The sequence below is a fragment of the Homarus americanus genome, unplaced genomic scaffold (assembly GCF_018991925.1).
Source record: "Homarus americanus isolate GMGI-L3 unplaced genomic scaffold, GMGI_Hamer_2.0 scaffold9900, whole genome shotgun sequence".
NCBI lineage: Eukaryota > Metazoa > Arthropoda > Malacostraca > Decapoda > Nephropidae > Homarus > Homarus americanus.
Genome location: NW_024722869.1, coordinates 1 through 22696, shown reverse-complemented (window position 1 = coordinate 22696; position 22696 = coordinate 1). Strand labels below are relative to the sequence as shown.

The following is a 22696-nucleotide window of genomic DNA, read 5'->3' as shown; positions in this document are numbered from 1 at the left end:
TATTTTAGTTGTTGTTTTTCTACCATCAAAATAGAGACACACAGAGGAATAGAACAAGAACAGCAGCAGGCAGTTAACGAGTAAGAACAACTATAATTGGTACTACAAGTGCTTCTTCCCTTAAGTCGCGCTTCTTGCATAATATGGGCATAAGTTCTGGCATTCATGTCCGGTGTTTTTCCTCCTGCAATATACACACAGCCACATGATCAGTAGTGAACTACCAAGGTTAAAGGAAAACCTAAATTTCTAACTCTGATGCCCTAAATGTGAATGTGTAATGAAGAGAATTTACTTAATAAAATATTACCCAAAAAGAAAAAGACTAAATTATACTAGTAATCTCTTTGCAAAAATTTTGGAAATGAAGATACTAATGTATTAACCCCCAACACCATGACACACAAACCAAGACAGACAGCTATGACAGGTGTTGCTTATTCCAGACACAGTATAGAGGTTGTGTACAGCACTGAACTGATAACACTCAGGTCCACCCACAGTCTAGTAAAATAAAATGTTTTGACCAACATCCCAACTGGGCCAGAACCTGAATCATCACAAATGATCAACTTCTCAAGACATACAGCCAGTTGATAATCATTCTAAGGTGATAAACATGGACGTTTGCTACCTCCAACATGAGATACTTATGGTTGAAGAGTATCCCCTATCCCCCATGGGTGTTGAGCCACAATGTGCAGGTCATGCCAGAAAGCAATCTATGTACGGTATGTACAGTTTGGTGGCAAAAAAAACAACATGTTACAAGTGCAGTACAAGTATGTGAGGTGAACATCCTTTGTTTGGCAGTAACTCAAATGGACACATTTCGTAACGGGTATAAGCTATCATAACGTCCGCTAACACAACCAATGACTTGTAACCTCTCCCATGTACTGTAATGTCATGAAGCAATGTACAACCAAGGTACACAAGCTGCTCAAACTGTAGAGTCAGATGACAACACTTAGGCTAATAAAGAGAATACTTATCCTCTGATCATTTCCCAGCTACTTAAATCATACACTCTCTCTTTCATTCCCCCACCTTTCTTTATGGTTATGTAGTGCTTCATCTTCCCTACACAACTGGGAATAAAATATTGGCACCTCCAGATGACTGGTTCCCAATCTATCCTTCAGAGACAGGTGCCAGTTCATGGCTCAAGATGTACCAGTCCGTCGGACTTTTATACACGCCTTTGTTTAGGAATGCATAGTACAGTGGTTCTCAACCTTGTTTGCCCCATGCACCCCTTTCACCATATGTCAGAATGTCATTCTCCTTTCCAAGATTGTCTGCCTCAAAAGTGCATTCCAAATAATATGCATATAATACTGAAAATCCTTTATTTTTTCCATATTAGTATCAGTTCTGAAAACCTGAGGGGGAAATTTCCCTGGTTGAGAACCCTGGCTTAATAAAATATAAATTCCCTGAACTTTGTGATTATAACACAAATATACTGTGCTCACTGATGGTATAAATTAATTCATTATTAATCTCTGGCAACTGTCAGCTGACTTAGTGATATGTTGAGTAAATATTACCTAACATTTGACTTCACTTCTACCAATGTTTCTCTCATTGCTTCACATAATTTTTCTTGTGGGATGAACTAAACAACCAACACTCTACACCCACCTGACCTCTCTATACTGTGTCACTGTACTGTATATATTAATACATAACAAATTAAGGATCAGCCAAATTTGCATTATGAAGTGCAAGCTTTACCACAAACTTCTTAATGGAGATACAGTTAGCAAGTGAAGTGCCTACAATAGTGTGCAGCTGAGGGGGTTAATGGAAGTCATGTCAATTTCCTAAAGAACTTGTAACTTACACTATAAAATCTTGTGGACTAAATGCAGATAAAATTGTACACCTGAGTCCATGTTCTCAAAGGTAATAAAATGACAAAAACACATAAAACTGCAAAACCTAAAATATATTAACAATATAGAGGATGAAGATGACTGCTGTCATTACATAATTCTTAAACATTCATAAATTAGTAATGATATAAACAATCCTTTTACAGGATTAATATATGGCACAATATTGCACTCAAGTGAACTGTATCAATCTTTAGTATATATATATATATATATAAATATATACGGTAAATATATATCTATGCACATGGACCCAGGGCATGGGCGCCATAATGACGTGGTAGTGCCGGAGATTACTCTAGCTGCCGCACCCTTATGTCAAGGAGGAAGAAACCCTAGAAATAATCTCTGTGATTAGTGGCTTTCTGTAGTACCTTTCACACAACACACACACATAATGAAACAGGCCCCCCCATTTTCTGATCCTTCTTAGTCTTGTCATAACCCTGTTTACTCCTTTCACCGTCTCCGATGCTTTACCTGGGAGCCTCGCTCTTTTTATTTCTATCCTTCTTTTCAACTTCTACCATCTTTTTCTACTAATTTTTCTCATCATTTAAGAACAGTCAGCCCCACAATAACCCAAAACTTCAGCAGCTGCAGCCACCACTATGACACAAACTGGTGACCAAATGCCAGTCATTACTACACAGTACTGTCGTGATTACCTTGTGATACACCTTATGATGTGCATGTATCCAAAAAACTGAGTATACTGAACAATAGATAACACTGAAGTGATTCTACATGGGGTTACTGAGGGTCGCTGTGCCAGTATTCCTTCACTTATTTTCTGTTATCACATGGAGTTAAATCCTACCTATCATCAAATTCACATTACCCAATAACTACATTTCAATACTACATAAATAACCTGACTTCCAAAGTTTACCATCAACTTCCATCTGACAAATAATACTTAACACACTACAATTCAAATGTTCCAAGATTAAACTTCACTAATATCCAGCATATCTATAAACATACAGTATAGATGTATACATACTTTACATGCATGTATGGATGTTCATTATTTGTATGACTGTGTGCATAGTAAATACAATGCACAATGTCTACATGAATTGTGTGAATAAATCTAATTCTTGGAGGTGATTTTTTCTGTTGACAAATAATAAGATTTACAGTATATATATCGCATACTATTGTTTAGCCTGGTGAATCACCATTATAACTCTGTTGCTTGTATTCCTCATGTCAATATCCTACATACATGGATGACATGGTTTATGCACTACATATTGTTTTTACTCTTGCTAACTTACAAAATGTTTATAATTCTTGCACTAATAAGTTAAACTTGCATGTTTATATTCAGCGAAGTATTTGTTTTCACACAATTCACATTTGTGTACTGTATATATTTTTCCAGGATTAAAATAGTATTCAAGAGTTGAGTCATTCTAGTGTTGTGTGCTGTGAGGTGGGCACCACGCCTCTTGACTACTAACCCTTCCTACCCAAGTGGTGTCAACCCATACACTACTATGTGAGTCAGATGTTACCATAACTTTTCATGACACATCTATCCCATCCATATTTGTTTACCATGTACTGTACTGTATATAGATACATAAATGGACCAAACACTATCAAAAATTCTGTCTTTCAAATTAATCTCAGCCTCCTATCACATTTCACCCCTTTCCCCCTTTACAGAGTTAACCTTGCACATACAGTACTCCAGGACCCTTTATCAAACAGATTTTTATTAAATAACTAACAATATGTCATTCCCAATGTAATGGGTGAATGTAGTGCACCAAGTCAGGTAAAGTGATAATATACTATGTGGTCATGATCTTAGTGGTGAGGCCTTCAGGTGATGCCAACAGTGAACCTTGTTATGGAAGCTAGACAACTTCACCTAATAAATCTATCAAGGCCTAACTCTCTGCACCTTTAAATGTAGTTCTCAGCGATACTATTTTTCTTAGCTGTAGTTTATTCATTCAGCTTGTCAACAACCAGGATATTAATCGTTGGTCACTACGCTCCAATAAAACTAACATCTTTTAAAATTTCAATATCGAATTTATAAGCTTATTTTCTAATGAACTCACATATCATATACTGACAATCTTTCTGAAAACTACTAATTAATATGTTTATGTCAACTATTATTTATGAGTGAATGAAAAGCATACATGCATACACAAGTCACCATACAAAAGTACAGTATATAGAGATACTTGGACAGTTTTGTTTTCAAGATACTGTAATGGCAACAATACTGCCAGCTAAAGACTTTGCTAACCCTTTAAAAATTAAGATAAGTACTGTATTAGAGTTAAGTGTTTGATAAATTTGAAGTAGAGTTGTAACAATTCCAAATGTTCAAGTTTAAAACATCACCATAATCCTAAGTTAATATTGACCTTATCAGTACAACCTAAAACTAGATCCTATGAAATGTACTCCTGTAACTAATGAGTTTGAGAGGCTCATGATCATGACTCTGGATGAAACTTCACAGGAGGCAGCAGGTAGGTACACTGCAGGGGGAAGAAAACAGATTGTAAATTAGTAGAGGTGGTGATTCCTGGCCGGTGGTCCCGAGCAGTAGTGGATGGGCCTTTGTGGTCTTCCTGATACTGTACTCTTATACCATTATTGGCCCCATTTCTTATAATGACCTTTTACAGTAACATGTATCAAAGTTGATACTAGATATGTAAAAAAATAACACTAATGAAAACATCTCAGAATTTAAGTAAATTTTTGTTTCTCCATATGAAATACAAAATGTGCATTCATACATCCAGACATACACCAATGCAAGGCCAGCCTCAGTATCTCATCAAAATCTAATTTAAAATCTAAAGTATTAGGCTACAATAACCAGTTTGAGAGTGCGTGTGGTTTTTGACAGCTGACCAAGCACTGCACACAGCCACATGAGAAAGCAACACACTCAAGAGATGACAGGCCATAGCCTTCATCAACCTAACATGAGTATTTTACAAAGCCAGAGTGGCAAGGTGCGCCACCACTCACTGGCCAGCGAACGGATCCATTCGCCAGGGATATGACCTGCATGATGCGACGGGCACGATATTCATCTTCCGATCAGCAATGGTGGGCCTCTTGTACTAGCCATGGGGTCATGGTCTTTGTCAACCTGTAATATTATATACCACATAAACAAACTACAAATTACCATGACTGCTCGACTAATTCTGTCTACACTAAGAAATGAAAGCGTGCAAGATGGACGTTTGACCACCTTTCTTTTACTATAAACCCACAAAACTCTAATGATCCTAAATAAAATGTGGTGATAAATCTTTAGGTACACTGCCAGCCATACACATTATCTATTAGTACAGTAATCACTATGTAGGTAGAAGATGTTTCACTCATCAAAGAAAACTAAGAACATAGAGTGCGGCTGTTTCTATATTACTCATAACTTGTAGCTAACACATTTCACTATAAGAATAAGACATTGAAATAAAACTGATAAAAATATGTTACCCACCAGCATGTGAAGAAAGAGGGGAAGAGGAAACACATTTTGAAACACCCAAGATACAGGAGGTCCAGCAAAAGTTTAAAAGCTCCTTACACAACCCTACCAATTAAATGGATGTCAATGAGTATGTACTAAAAACGATGAACCTAAATAGTTGCCTAGATACCAGAACTTGAGAAGAACTTAACCAACAGTGTAGACTATTTTTCCTATCATGGGTCTGAAAATTACAAATGAGAACAAGGTGAAAGAAAAACTGCAGTATTACAAGAGGGTTTCAGCACTAAACTTCAATATACAGTGTAACCCACATCTAAAAGGTCAACTGTATAAGAAAAGGGTCCATAGATGTTAGTTTTCATGGATGGTGAATTTCATGACATAAACTGACTTAACCCATTGAGATTTCAGGTAAATTACAATATAACATTCAGTAACCATTGAAGCTTACATATTACTTTATGAAACAATGTAACATTTCTTCTTGTTCCTTTGTCTTGTTATGGTGCTTGAATTAGCATATAAAACACATCTTCCTCAATCGTTACTCAAATCTAATAATTATCCTTCCTGTGATGTAAATTCTAAGTTAAAGAGAAAAAAATTATAAACCAAATTCCTAATAATAAAATTTGTCCAGAAACAACTTTGTATTACCCAGTACACACACCACACAGTCCGCTTGTAGCTGCTTCATACATTGTTCATGGAACGGTGGATAGTTTGTAGATTAACAACCAAACCCAACACAAGCTGATAAATATACAGTATACCATCATTATTTAGTGAACGGAAAAGTCAGAAACATTTTCACCAAGTACAGTGCAGCACCAGTATTTCTCTGGTTACTTACCATTTCATTGAGGAAGAGTTGAGGAGCGTGTATGCATTACTCCCCTTCTTCCCAAGGTGGTCCCCCCGTCATCATCCTCATCCTAAGTGACAAGTACACAACAAACCTAAATCTCTTCAAAATTCAATTAAATATTTATATATTCCAAAACATAAACTTTATAGGATTAATGCATAAATATTATGTCTCATTATATTACCTTGAATCACAAGATTTATTCTATGTTAAATAGATAAAACGTTTTCACTTATGTTTATACAAAATAATGAAAGAAAGGATTATTGATGAACTATTTTCACACAAAACATACACCAGAGCTTTACAGGTTCTCTGAGTCATTAACAATACACTTGTACAAATAAAAGAATTAAGTCTGTATAAAATTACTGTACAATACTCACATCCAGGTCATCCACACCAATGGACTGAACAGATATTTGTTCCCATTGAATATCATAAATATCACTGTCAAAGTATCCTCCTCCGTCCAGCCTCACTCGCTCCTCATCCTTGGAGAGACCGCCTGGTGGTGGTGGCACTCAGACAAGTTGGTTTTCTGTTCTGAATATCTTGAATGTGAGCTTCTACATCTGGAAAATAATAAATAATAAATAAATAAATAAATATATAAATCCAATGGTAGCTTGTTAGTCACCCCAACACAACAATACTAGCAAGGTTTGCAGTGGACTACTGCACTATCTTGCCATCGCCACCTCCTGCCAACCTCACAGTCCGCCACTACAACAAAATTCAGCCCATAAGAGCCCGCACTCGATAGATATAAGAATAGCACCATCCCATCTATTGTTAAAATAATAAACAACTCCTGATTTATGTACTGTACAGCTCTGTAAATCTATTGAATGCATATCATTATGCCTAAATCACATGTAAGTTTGAATATTTTCATCCACAGCTGCAACTCTATTAATAAACCGTTTATTATAATTATTACAATACACACTACACTACAAATAAAATATATGGTAATAAATTTCAGAAGACATAATTACAAACTAAATTAAGCATCAAATTTAGACCAAATATTAGTAACTAACCGCTACAAATAAAATCCACTTAAATAGAGTTTACCTGTTACAATCTTGTCTCTATTGTTAATTAACTTTGCCAAGGACGTTCTTTGTCAATAATATCATAGGCAAAAATCTTATAGGACCCAATATAGTACCAACAGAGGCTATAGTACTGCTCCTCCACTGTCACTCTCAAGGCTAATCAAACGAGTTATCTCAGGACCATTAATCTTTGGGGTAAGAGAGTCCGTGTGTGCTGAACTGTATAGCTACTTGCATTGTCTATATACATATGTTGAACTGTATACCTGCACTACCTATAAATATAGGTATGGTGTACAGGTCCTTATATTCATTAATTCAAGTACTGTATACATGCATTGTTTATATAAGGACTAAAGACTTGTTATCTCATCTTCCGCCACCAAACGTCCTTTACAATTTATGAATATCAAGTAAATAAAGATGTTTGGAGCCAAGATATACCTATGACCTCCACGACCAGTCGAGAGACATAGTTCTGTGTGGTTGGCGCCGCGTCCTCCTCCATAACACTTTACTTCCGGTTATGTTTCCTCGTGTTGCTCTCTTCGGCCTCCACTCACTCCATTAATACTCTGTAATATACTACAATTAAATATATGTATCTACAGACCTGAGTTCATCTAAGTGTGATTAATATGACAATCTTACCCTCCGTTGTGAACTTGCGCGTCGCCATTTTGTTTACAATCGACATTCTCCTGATGGTGTGCGCAGGGGCGGCGTCACTCAGCGACCATTAATATAATAACTTTATGCTGACGTTATTATGTTCGCTTCAACAATTAAGGTCTTTCGCCGTGCATCTAGGTTATTTGTTACATGTCCCTATAATAAAATCGTGAGTAACAACTCTTTATTTTACTACTTTTAAGATAATTAACTGCAACCTCAAACGTTTGTAAGAATATTACCTTGCCAAATCAACAACAAATATTTCATACAGTAATAGTTTAACAACAAAATGATCTTGACATTTTAATGCCCAGTCACAATATTTGTTTTATTTCAACATGTTTCGTAATCGAAATGTCAAAATGTGTTGAAAAAAAATTTATCGCTTCCTAAGCCGGCAGGCGATAGTCCAGTGTAACCCGGAACACGACAGGTTATTACAATAATTCCACAACTTTTAATCCAAATTTAAGACGTTAAGCCTGAGTTTTCTGTACAGTACCTGTAGTTTCTACTTTGGGCTGACCTCTAGCGGGCAGCCACCTGCCAACTTCAAATATGTACATTTGACTGAATAGCTGCTTTTCAGGTAGCTATAGACTTCTATTCTGTCATCCCTTTAACCTTCAATAAAATAAATATGTAATTAAAAGTCTATTCTCTTGGTAGACCATCGTCCACGTCCCACCAGTGATGCAAGAGCTAAGTTTCATATCACCATAAACACCCAGATCTTCCTTGCATTTAGTTTGTTGAAGTTCTTTATTCACTTAAAGATGTTATATTCCTCCTTATGACTGATACTGTATGACTAAATGCATACTAATGCATTTTATTTAATGTTGAATCTTTGACCACTCTGACAGGACAGAAATCTTATTTTAATTCTTAGTCCGTTACTTTTTATTTCTCCAAATAAGCTAGAGTACTTGCAAACATTTGTATGGACTAATAGCATCTGGCATCATATTCATTAAACAAATAAATAACATTGGTCTAAGCACAGTAATTGTCACTAGCACACATGACGGATTTGTGCCTGTGATAACCACTCATTTACTGATGGTAGAGAAAGCCTTCTATCCATACTAGGCATTTCCCTATTTCTGTATCCTTCAAAACTAACTTTTGAGTCTTTCTGAGGTACAACACCAAATAATATTTACAGTAATAGTATCAATATCACATTCCAGGATGTCTAGCATAAACTCATTCCTAAGATTGTTTCCTTGTATGCTGTTTGTAACATCATGGCACATCATGGTACAAAGATTTAATATTTGAGTATGATGAAAGCCTTTTGAGTACATTGACAAACACATTAATCACAAAATTTTCCTCAAGTAAGATGATAAGTGTACTGGGGGTCCTAAGTCATCTTACAGTACCATAGTTTACACCTCAAATGAAGTCAACCAAGATGCTCATTCTCCCTGATAACACCACCAATTCCTCAAATCAATTATGTATTTTACAGTCACACATGTACCTTTTACTTAATTACTTCAATGTTCCAAATTTTGAGGAATAAAGGAAGCTGAGAGAGCTGGGAGAAACGTAGCCTATCGTATCGGATTATGAAATACTGTACAAAATAATTAATTTCAATATTATGTGATTTACAAATATGGGCACAATAAAAGGAAAATATTTTTCATTCTAATTGTTACTTTAGATAAATGCTACTCAGTTTCAATGTATTGTGACACTGCACCATCATCTATGTTTCGTCAGATACTCCTTGTTCTGCTTTTATCAAGTTGTATTGAAATCAGGAAATTTAACAGCATGTCTAGTTACTAAGTTACGGGATACATTTGATGTAGGTCTCCTCTCATGCTCAATAAACCATAATATATCTCAGCTCGAAAATACAGTGATTGGTGTTATCAGGTCATGTTGCTCATGGTTATCCAGCAGGTGAATTATTACGATCCTGGAATAATAAAAAGTACAAAATGTACTACAATCTTCAGGTAGATTTATTCTGCAATGGTTACTTCAACATCCACATCAGGTTCAATGTTAATGCTGGTAATCTGCTTCACCACTTCTGATGGGGAGGAGATCAATGACACGCTTTGGATTCTCATCTGAAACGATCCCAAGTCTTGAACCTTCAACGCAGGAGTCTTACGGGTGGTGATGCGCGATGTCTTGGTGGGCATACGGACTGGTCCCTTAACCTTCAACTGCTTGTCCTTTGTTCCCTTCACAAGCTCAGAGCACACTGTTGATACAAGTGCCAAGTATATACTGTATACAGGTATATTATGGAAAAATAAAAGCACACGCTTTCTAAATTAAGAGGCAGTTTTTAATAAACAGTTTCAATTACTGTACAGTATAATATTCAATGAGCCATTTATAAATACATACACCATCTGTCATCTTAGATTAAAATAAATAGTATTTTCAAGTCTATACAATAAATATATAAAAATCACTGCCCTCATAGAAAATAAGTTACCAGCTAACAAACTTTCCATTATAGCACATAGAGTAATGTGAATTACATTAAACTACACCACAGTACACAAAATAATTCTAAACTATTGTTTCTAATAAACAATATCATGAAAACTTTTGTAACTGTTGCTTATATTACCAGTCCAATGGTTCTGCATTTTGAGGAGCCAAAGGTATATTGGGCATACAATATTTAGCACAGAATATGCCCAGTTATTATTTTTTTGGACGATACATAAATTAATAAGAGTAAATGACTGTTGCACGACATCCCACACAGAGACCAAGGGTGCGGTGACCGAGGAAGGTTCAGAACCCCTGCACTATTCAGGTGGTTCTGCTCCACACTCATGGTTAACTTTAATGCACCTGACCACAGATTTTGGGAGCAACTTAAATAAGTTATGTAAACTTTAACTGGAGAAGTAAAATACAAACAATGACCCTGGCCAATAGCAGCTGGGACATTGCTGTTCAGTATGTTATATAAATTTCTAACCTTTTCTTGACTATATAATGTACTGTATTGCCAAATACCAAGGAAATGTGTAAATACTCAACAGTTGCTTGTTGTGTATAGTCTACTCAATATGGTGAGTGAACATGACTTCTGTACTGTACACAGATGTCCTGACTTCATCAAACACTATGTAGCTACTGTAAGTAACTCACCCTTCTCCAGTGACTTGACGTGCTGGAGGTGAGGGTAATGCGAATGCGATGGATGGGAGCGCCGTCGCCCATCACACCCCCTTCATGTCACTTTTGTCGCACATGGCAGCCATTCTGAAAACATCACCGTTTAATGCAACTAAAAATCAGTAGCACTGTATGTATCCAGTATACATTGTGCAATAAGTGTACAAAGAAAAATCACAAGTATAGCTATGACAGAGAAATTATTGTTCTAGGCTAAATAATGAGCTTAAAGTGGCTATAGAACAAATTCACAGGACCCAAACATATATAAGATACAAACTAAAACATGACTAAGATAATGAGGTTAGGTTAGGTTTGTGTCTGTCACCTCAAACTTACTTTATCGTCATGGAGTCTTTGATCTAAGTTAGGCCTACCAGATGTTCTTGTAAAATTAATTGAGAGCTGGACACGGCATTAACCAGTCTTGATAAGATATTAAGGTAATATTATGGCCACAGTCTTTGAATTAATTTCCGAGTGTGATTTCAAAATACAGAATTTTTATGTTGGAAAAAATTTAGATCTATGAAGGAATTAGGAAATAAAATTATGTATTATGGAACATGTTACCAAACACCTTCATTAACTCGAAGTCATTGGGAAGTTTTGGTTGGACAGATACGTGAGTGGTAATGGTTAGGTGACCTTATGAGCTGATAAGCCTACTGCAGCTTTTAATTCTCATTTTTTAATAGCTTAGTCCACTGGCGTCCCAAGTTAGTATAGTTCTGTAAGAGGCTATGAACTGGAGCCAAGTAATATCTAAAATGGACAGAATATAAACAAATCTTATTTTACATTTTAAACCTGTACTAAGTTTACATTTTTAACCTGTACTAAATTTACCCTGTAACTATTATCTGTAACACCAACACAGTACACACGATTTTATGGATAAATATTGTCTGTATCTTGTGGTGTCAGACGTGTTTTAACAGTGTCAAATAAATACTACACATCACTTACTAACTTAGCCCATTTGACTGACCTAACATCTTAGAATCACTTTACATTATTATATATATATGCAGAAGAACATTCTGGGAATCTCCGGTCGAGATAATTGTTAAAAATCAGCGCTGAACCGGAGTAACGTGCGACTACAGCCACAGTTTACAACGGAAGGAACATTTAGTGTGAGGATAAACAATACAATTCTAAAATAGAATAACATACGTTTTTTTAGCGTATTAATTTAGTTAAGTATACATATAATGAATTATTTTCTATATATATTGTAATTCTATTTCTTCAATAAAATCGTGATTATTTATTTCATTATTAGTGTTATACTACTGTAGTTTCATTTATGATGGTGCGATCATATTTTCGCGCCAAATTTGAAATTTTATTTTATCTAATCAAACAGCTTAACCGGATCAAAGTCCACTCCAAAACCCATGAAATTAATAAGTACACTAGATTGTTTTTTTAAAAAAAGAGAATCGTAATGAACACAACGTTCTGGTGACGTTAAAGCAAAGAGATTAAACCCCAACAGACAATTTCTAAATACTGATGTTTACACGTTTTCAGATACATATTCAATGTAATTACACTAAAGTGAGATTAAATATTTGTTTATTGTATTTATGAATATATACAACAGCTTCACAGATCAGACGGTCACTCGCTCTAAAGCTTTGGAGTACAGTATTACAATCACTGTCTATGACCTTTGCGGATCACCTTTAATTCTCCTCCATTATAATGCTCTCAAACCTAATGCGATAAATCTTTCCTCATTGTTCCTTCTATCTCCCCACCAGTTTTGTTTGCATTGCTTTTTTTTCATTTCCATCATGGAGATGACTGCTGCTCAGCAACCCAACTATGGTCTAATACAAATCTCAAAACCCCTCGGCTATTTTTGAAATGTGCTTTTGACATAACTTCAGCGAAGAACATCACTACAGCTGTATTTCCTTTATCATATACCAAGTTGAAGGCCTTGATGAACAAAATCTTCATCCTCAAGACATTAAATATTGTGTACAGTACTGCATTTCTTTGACTGAACTAGCTGTGTGTGGAAACAGTTCAGTCAAAATTTTCATAAAAGAGAGAAATACTACTTTAGTAATGAGGATGAACAGTGTGCAATGACAGTGTTATAATGTACTTCACCAGCCAGGATGTACTTTGGTGTTGTTGATGAAATTCATTTGCAACTGATCACTGTGTAGCATCTGTTCTCCATACATAAATATTAAACTAATTCTTTCCTCTACTGTAATTTTGATTGTTTTGTTATGATTCCCCACCTGAATAAAAAAATGAACTCATTTAGTGTTAATTTCCTCCTTGATGTTCATGTTGACGAGGCTCACCATACCATCATTCTTGGTGTGCAGACTACACGATAAACACTCGCCACACACACACACTAAGAAATACGATTGCTGTAATTTAACCATAAATGAAGGACAGATTAACTCTTCACTGCTACCATCTTCACCTCAGAGGGAACCTGTATAGCACAGTACTATACCATTAATCCGATTCCCAGATAAATAAGTTCATTTCCTTTCCTGAGGAACTGTTCCACTGTCTATTAAGGAATGGTGAATAATGAAGAAATTAAAATAAGTTAAAGTAATAGCATATTTAGTTATTTATTCACATAAGCGAGGCTATCAACCAAAACCACCATATTGGCACAATCTTTTTAGCACTGAAATGCTTTGAACAGATTTTTTTATACAAAGTACATTTTATTAATTGCACTTACAATATTGATGTTAATGTTTAGGAATACAGCGGTTGAGCAAATCTGTCAACCACTAAACACTTGTATGAACATAAGTGACTTAGCGACCACAGCAGTGAGTCGAGTCCCATCTGTCCTGCAGGCTCAATTCCAACAGTCACTGTAGTATACAAAATGCTTTATTCAGAGATCAACAATTTCTTTTGGAAATGTGTCACACTTCAAATCGTCAAGTATTTTAAGTGTGAATGACAAAATGACAATTTCATTACTCACATGATAATATTTTCTCACAAGATAATGACTCACCATATAAGTTCTGGCTCACTCCCAACATTATACTGTATTCTGTACTTCCTGGACTGTATAGATACAGTACATATATATATATATATATATATATATATATATATATATATATATATATATATATATATATATATATATATATATATATATATATATATATATATATATATATATATACTGTATATATATATATACATATATCTTTAAAAACTGCTCATATAAAATCTAACCAAACTAACAAATTAAAGACAAGTGTAAGAACTGTGTGTAAGGTGGTGTGTTTGTATGTATGTGTGTGTGTTATGTGTGTTTGAGGATAATAATGCACAGTACACAAACAGAAGCAGAATAAGTAAACATACCAAACTTATGACAATTGGCATGACCCGAGATATTCTACACCCAGAATTCTCCACTTAATAATAATCCAAAGACGGAGGTTTTTAAAGTAATAAAAGATCTATACGTACCAGTCCAGCCATGACAAGAATGTACTGCATAGAAATACTGCAAGATGTGTGTTGGCTTGACTATGAGCTGGTACAGATGTATGGTGAGTGATGGTACAGTTGTAATGTATGGTGGGGATGGTACAGTAGTAATGTATGGTGGGTGATGGTACAGTAGTAGATGTATGGTGGGTGATGGTACAGTAGAAGATGTATGGTAGGTGATGGTACAGTAGTAATGTATGGTGGGTGATGTACAGTAGTAATGTATGGTGGGTGATGGTACAGTAGTAGATGTATGGTGGGTAATGGTACAGTAGTAATGTATGGTAGTGATGGTACATTAGAGCCAGAATACAATACAAGTGAAGCAACATTAACAATTTTCAGACATAACGACTTCATAATTAATTAACACAAAACAAACTAGAGATATAAATACCGCATAGCTCACAGTTACCAGGATCTGAGACACTATAAGTTAACAAGAAGAGACCGAATGAGCATAAGAACAATCAATTGGCACTCCTGGGGAACCTGTGATACTATGTGGGCGTGGTGAAACGCTAAGCCCACTAAGCTTTGAATCAGAAGAAGGGTTAATAGTGAATATACCAATAACTTAACATTGAGAACATTATAGAACTGAAAAAAAGCTAAAGGAGATTATGTTCTCAAAGCAAAGTAATATCATATTGAAAAAGAGAATAAACATAACTATTACACTAACAGTTCAATATATATTTGAGCTGTGGTACAGTAATAGTAGGAGATGAAAAAGAAACTGCATATTAACCCCTCAAATGACGAACTTGCACTCGTATATACGATGACAGTGCAGGGTACTATAATGTGGTTTAATTATTAGTCAAGGGTTAAGATGGCTGCAGAGGACAGTTAGAGTATTACATTGCATGTATTAATGTGGGACAATTACAATACAGTATTAAAAACCTAATCAAAATATGTAACAAGCAGTTTATGTTGCTCCTCCATGTAGCCATGAACAACATCCTTAGGCAAGATAAATGTGGTAATTTATTGCATGTTGAGCACACCTACCCAATATCCAGTTAGTGAAAAAGTTTAAAATCTCACACTATTACTGTCTAAGAAATCCACTACCCCATGATTGACCATACACACTCTCCTCCTCAACAGCAAACAAAGACTATCTATGCCTTCCTTCCCTGCCCATAACTCAAAATACCAACAACTAACTCCCCAAAATACTCCTACATATAATATAACAATTCAATTTTATATGGTAATTAAATCTTCCTCCCACATTCAAATTTTCCACACATTAGAACAATTTAATATCATTACCAGACTTACTGATCATGTCTTTTGTTAATTTAAACTTTACTCCTTTTTTTTTAAGTTTCAACTTAACATGTGGTAGTTAATAGTCACTTATATGTACTATACAGACAAATCATTCCATCACAGAACATTATAATATTACCCAGTAACTCACATAGCAAAAACTAAACAAATGTTTTAGAAAATTAAAGGTTTGAGATATAATTTTCTTGAGATATAGGAGAAATAGTAGGATAGTGAAGGACAATAAAAAGAAATATTAATTGAGATTAATTAATCACTATGAGGAGTTTAAAAAATAAAGGTTTGAGTAAAGCTTATGCACAATGTTTGACACTCGGACAAACTTTCGTCTTTGGAATGATTTCAAATATGGTTTTCATAACACCATTTACTATACCATTTTATCACTCTTTGTTGTTGTTTTTATTTTAATATCCTCTTTAGATATTTATTGTTCATATAGAGCCAACTGCAAGTCGAAAAATATTTTGTAACCAATGACAAAACAGTGCCATAAACACTCACATCCATTTTACAACATACATTCAGTGTTAATCATCACTGCTGGAAGACTTCTAAATCATTATCTAGGTTTGATATTTAATGACGCTATATCATAGTCTTTATGAACTTAACCTAACCGTAAAGATTTGGGCTGTCTAACAATCCAATCAGAGTTATTTGCTGGGGCCCACGGCTGAAGGCCCTATTAAACACCATGATTCTTAATAACTCTCTCAAGTTCAAATTACCACAATGACTTTAGTTAACGGTTTGGCAATACCTACAAGTGCTGTTAAAACATTATCCTTCTACCTTAAAGTATTTGATCACAGTGGAAGTGAAGATAGCTCCTGCAGCTTTGTGGTGGATTAAAAAACATGAAAACTAATACAACACTTGTATATGTATGTGTACATGTGTTTATATATCTATATGATTGTTTTTGCATGTGTTGTATACTGTGTGCATGTGTACAATCACATATACTAATATACTCATAATTATGTAATGTTGCTTCCAGCTACATAGTGCTCTCAAGCTTATCAGTGTGAGTCTTTTATCTCTAACTGGCAGTATACAGTAACCATAATGTCATACTGTATTATTATTCTGGCAGAAGGAATATCCAGTGGCTATTAGCAGTCTAGCATGACTTTCGTGTTATCTCTGTAGTGTCAGTGTGACTGTCTGGCTGGTATATCCTGGTGTATAGTGTGTCCTGGTGTGCGTAGTCTCGATTGTGACTGTCTCTGAGGTCAGTGTGACTGTGGTGTAGTGTCTAGTGTGACTGTCTGGCTGTAATTAACTGGACTGTCTGGCTGTTGTCTCGTGTGATGTCTGGCTGTATCTGGCTCAGGTCGACTGTCTGGCTGTAGTGTCCCGTGTGACTATCTGGCTGAGTGTCTCTGTCTGACTGCTGGCTGTAGTGGTCGTGTGACTATGCGGCTGTAATTGTTACTGGTGTGACTGTCTGGCTGTAGTGTCTCGTGTGACTGTCTGGCTGTAGTGTCTCATTGTGACGTCTGGCTGTAGTTAGTGCCGGTGACTGTCTGGCTGTAGTGTCTCGTGTGACTGTCTGGCTGTAGTGTCTGGTGACTGTCTGGCTGTAGTGTCTCGTGTGACATTACTCGTGTGACTGTGCTGTAGTGTCTAGTAGACTGTCGGCTGTAGTGTCTCGTGTGACTGTCTGGCTGTAGTGCTCTCCATTGTGACTGTCTGGCTGTATCTAGTGTGACTGTCTGCTGTAGTGTCTCGTGTGACTGTCTGGCTGTGGTCTCGTGTGACTGTCTGGCTGTAGTGTCTCGTGTGCACTGTCTGCACTGGTTTCTCCCACTCACCAAAATTAATCAGTACTGAAGGTTTATTTTGTAGACAGGGACAACACAGGATAATATATGGTATTGCGATGGTGTGGGGGCAGTGTAGAAACTAGTAGAGGACTGTGGAGGTGAGGTGAGGAGATTGGGAGAAAAGGAGGAATAAGGACACTAAAATACTGACATAATTAAAAATAATATTCATAAATCAAAAATACTAAAATACGAAACAAAAATGACAAGAGGTATTTTGTTAACATGTTAGAGGAATACACAAGAAAAATGAGGAGTGACAACAGGTAAGGAGATGGTGTGCAACACAGGTCAGTATGGGAGCGTGAAGGATGAGTGTCAACAAGCAGTGTGTGTTGTGGCTGGTCAGTTCTAAATATGTATCTCTACTAAATAATAAACAAAAATAAGTATCTTTTTCTTAAAAATGGTATTCTGAAAATTATCCTAAAACAAATCTATAAAACAAAAACAACAAATAATTAAAGAAAAATGTCTTTCATCATTAAATAGTACCAGTATACATATTATAAACAAAGTTCTTACCATTAACCTGTAAGTATCATTAAATTATGCATACATTTCTTTTGCGACTTTCTGAACTTTTTGAAATATAAAAGTTGTGGTACCTCTCAAGAGGAGATGTACTGCATGTAGCACTGAAAGGATTAACACTAAATATTTACTGTAAATGTTATAGTTTTTCATATCTTATATATGTCAAAGTACTTATCACTGTGTTAAAAGTTTTGTTCAAATCTTGTATCAAAATTTCAAAATTAAATCTTTTAGCAACTGGCCTGTTAATGTCATCTACTTATGTAATATGTAATGTATAACTTTCTGGGACAACAAACTCGGTGGTAGGAAGTTAATTTATTATCTGGATTAACCCTTCTCAATCATGGTGTAAGATGACCCAAAGAGATGTGACAAAAGAGGGCAAGCCACTGTCTTAGCTTATATTAGTGTTGGAGGAAAGTTCTTGTTTTATCACACATTTCCTGAGTTGTGTGTGTGTGTGTGTGTGTTGAAACAATTATATGGCAGTGATAATGGTTGAGCAGGTAGACTTGGAGGAGTAGTATCAGGTATGAGGGCCTCCATATGTATGGTGATGTATATAGCGTAACTCAGTATGTAAAGTGATGGATATAGTGTAACTCAGTATAAAGTGATAGATATAGTGTAACTCAGTATGTAAAGTGATGGATATAGTGTAACTCTGTATGTAAAGTGATGGATATAGCATAACTCAGTATGTAAAGTGATGGATATAGTGTAACTCAGTATGTAAAGTGATGGATATAGTGTAACTCAGTATGTAAAGTGATGGATATAGTGTAACTCAGTAGGTAAAGTGATGGATATTGTGTAACTCAGTATGTAAAGTGATGTATATAGTGTAACTCAGTATGTAAAGTGATGGATATTGTAACTCATATGTAAAGTGATGGATATTGTAACTCAGTATGTAAAGTGATGATTTATAGTGTAACCTGCTAGATAGAACACCATCATAACCTAGAAGATTTGATCATGTAATTCAAGGGTTAAGACATTGTACTCAAGGGATCAAATCATTATACAGTACTACAGGGTTTAAGACCTCTTACTCAATAGGCTAATTCACTGTACTGAAGAGGTTAGAGGTAGGTGGAGGGGATAAGGTAGAGGTAGGTGGAGCAGAGATACAGTAGAGGTAGGTGGAGGGATAAGGTAGAGGTAGGTGGAGCAGAGATACAGTAGAGGTAGGTGGAGCGATAAAGTAGAAATAGGTGGAGTAACAGTATGTGGAGGGACGAACCTAGACAGTACATGAGCATGATGTTAATAAGAGCTACATGTATGTGAACATCTTCGTCTGAACACATGTGCGCAGGTGTGTGTGTGTGTGTGTGTGTGTGTGTGTTTTTATAAAGAAGGTATGTACACCTGCAGAATCATTTAATGGTCACTGATTAAAATAATAATCTAATATATGCATAGTTTCATTATGATCAATCCACAATCATTCTGATACTTCAACTTTGGCAACCACAACAACACGCCTCCAGAATAATAATAATAGAAGAGGTCACCCGAAGCCGTCGAGGCTGCATCGTACTAACATAGTATATCCTAAAGTAAGATAAGCTGAAAATAAAAAATTACCCATGAACAATTATGCCTAACTACACAAGCTAATAAAGTGAATTATGGAGGCTAATTACATGAAGTAATACAACAACTTGTTATAAAGATGAATTAATAACATAGAGGCAAGAGATTAATACACAAACAGGGTGATACTGAACAGTGGCACATCACAGTATAAAATGGCTCATGGTCATCATTGTTTATCACACTTTCCTGTAGTTCTGACCATCAAACACAACACTTGCACACACACACACATCTGTGGTTGTGTGAATGTCATGTTCTTGACAACAATGGATATCACTACACAATATCAGCTAATGCCATTTCATTTTCAATGTCTTACACCATTAAAAAAAAATTATAATCATTCAGAGGTTTTATATATATATATATATATATATATATATATATATATATATATATATATATATATATATATATATATATATATATATATATATATATATATATATATATATATATATATATATTATATATATATATATATATATATATATATATATATATATATATATATATATATATATATATATATATATATATATATATATATATATATATATATATATATATATATATATATATATATATATATATATATATATATATATATATATATATAAACCAGGTATTGCTTTAATAAAGGCTGATCTCTAAGAACCACTCAATATTTGTTCCCCAATTGTAATTCCACTATTCATCACTGCTTAAGATGCTTCACATTATTCTACACATTCTTCTATAATTTCCAGTCATTTGTGTTTTAACTTCATGACACAGTATATGTAAATTTATATTCATATACATACACTGCAAATATACTTTGTTTTCATTATTATATTGCCACCGTATAAAAGGTTTTAATGTTTAGGTAAAGTCATAATATGGCTTCTATCAAATGTGAGGTAAAATAGTGTTTTCTTTCTTTTCAGTCACAAAGTATTTGGCAAAAATCCCAAGATTATATTAGAGACCAAGACAAAGTGATCACCATGAACTGTGGCCTCAACGCTATAAAAAATATCACCACCACCGCGTTAACAAACATGGAGGTTGAAACTGTAGTAAGATGATGTATTTCCTAACATAGTTAAAGACCTCTGTGCATAAGATTTTATCTTAGAACCTAAGATCATGAGAGGATTGCCACCGAGCGCCTACGAAGTTGATATTGTCCAGACTGCTCCACTTCTTGTGGCCATACGCCTAACTGATGCGACTTGTCTTCTCAATACGGGACATACTCCAACTTTTGAGCGCCGTTCTTTGCTCAGAGTTTCTGCCGAAGGTCAAATCATTGGCTTCTGCTAGGCACGAAGCTGAAGTAATACTGGCATCACAAGGGAGGACGCACGTTGATGTTGAACTGGATCATTACCAAGTACTGACGCAACTCGTTCCTGTTGGTCCAATGAAAGAAAAATAAATTGCTTTAAAAAGAAAACACATAGTATAATAGAAAGAATATTTAGGTACAATAAGTAATGCAGTGTGTCTGTGCTCACATGTCACCACTTGCATCCATTTTACTATACAGAACAGTACTTAAAATCCAGGTCCATAGCAAGAGGCTCTGCAGAAGGTGGCATCCCTTCAGCTAACTTCCACTGATGGCGGCTGCCATTTAAAGGGTTAAACAATTATGAGATCATTATAATGATATAAAAGAGCTGAAAGTAAACTTACATATCATCAACACAAATGTCCTGAGGATCTGGCAGTAGTCAACATTCCATACAGCTTGGTCATCCCAGACCTTACTGGCAGAATGAAGCCAAGACAATGCGCTTCACGTTCCGGTGTCATGTCTATGTCAGCATATGTCAACAGCCTGGAAACAATATTATTGTGAGCAACAAACAAATGGAAGACCTTAGCTCAGGATGCACAGGACTACAACCAACACTTTGGCCCAAACATTCTCCAACAGTTTGAAGCCATTATGGACTTGAAATAGTTTACATATGAACAATAACAGAAAAATGGCGAAAAGTGTTAACATGTGACACTACAGTACTGTACATGAGAAATACTACAAACAACTAAACCTGTAGGAATAATAACAAACTCACCTGCAGAATCTGGAAAATTTTGTTGATGTTGCAAAACAATATTCAGTCTGAGAAAGTTTCATCACATACTTTTCAACTCCTCAATAATCAAGAACATTTGCCATTTCTCAAAATGAGGGACTGATCCCTCAAAGGTAAACTTCAGGAACGAGGGTTTTTATCTCCGAAAGTTTTAAACAATTCACTGACCTATTTATGAAATTCAGTTCTTACTCCAACATTAGAAATATTAACAAATTCAAGAATAGGTAATGGAATGATAACCACAGGTAAAAGAAATGGTGTTACATAAACTTGCTAAATGAAATGAGTACAATACATTAGGACACCAGTACTGTACTAACCTTTCAAGGTAGACGAGTGTAATAATGGCACACTCGGCAGTGAGTTGAGCAGCATTGAATAAAAGTGCGACGAACTTGTAGATGTGCCGGTGCTCAGGTTGTGTCTGTCATAGTCTGGGGACACCATCCTTCTGGGGGAAGTGAAGTGTCTTAAAATTTCCTAACTAGAAAAAGCACCTTTCTTCTGAGTACAGTACACTAATTACTGTATCTTTAATCAATTATATCCATGTATGTATATACTGTACTGTATGTATGTATAAGAATAAATGTCTATATCAAGCTTACTTACCATAACCTATCCATTTGCTATACT

General features: G+C 35.3%; 1 protein-coding gene, 1 long non-coding RNA gene and 1 pseudogene across 2 annotated transcripts; all 3 read right to left on the bottom strand.

Moving 5' to 3' along the window:
* Positions 1–88: 88 nt before the first annotated feature.
* Positions 89–6687, bottom strand: LOC121863169. Its single transcript, XR_006088350.1, has 4 exons — positions 6649–6687; positions 6248–6329; positions 2179–5040; positions 89–184 (listed from the first exon to the last, which is right to left on the bottom strand). It is a non-coding gene; the product is annotated as an uncharacterized LOC121863169 (long non-coding RNA).
* A 3273-nt stretch (positions 6688–9960) lies between these two features.
* LOC121863168 (40S ribosomal protein S20-like) lies at positions 9961–11255 on the bottom strand. The gene is given in 4 exon segments (XM_042361653.1): positions 9961–10231; positions 11143–11163; positions 11166–11225; positions 11228–11255. Coding segments are annotated over 4 exon segments (357 nt in total). The 3' UTR covers positions 9961–9983.
* Positions 11256–21005: 9750 nt separating this feature from the next.
* Positions 21006–22507, bottom strand: LOC121863167 (annotated as a pseudogene).
* Positions 22508–22696: the final 189 nt, after the last annotated feature.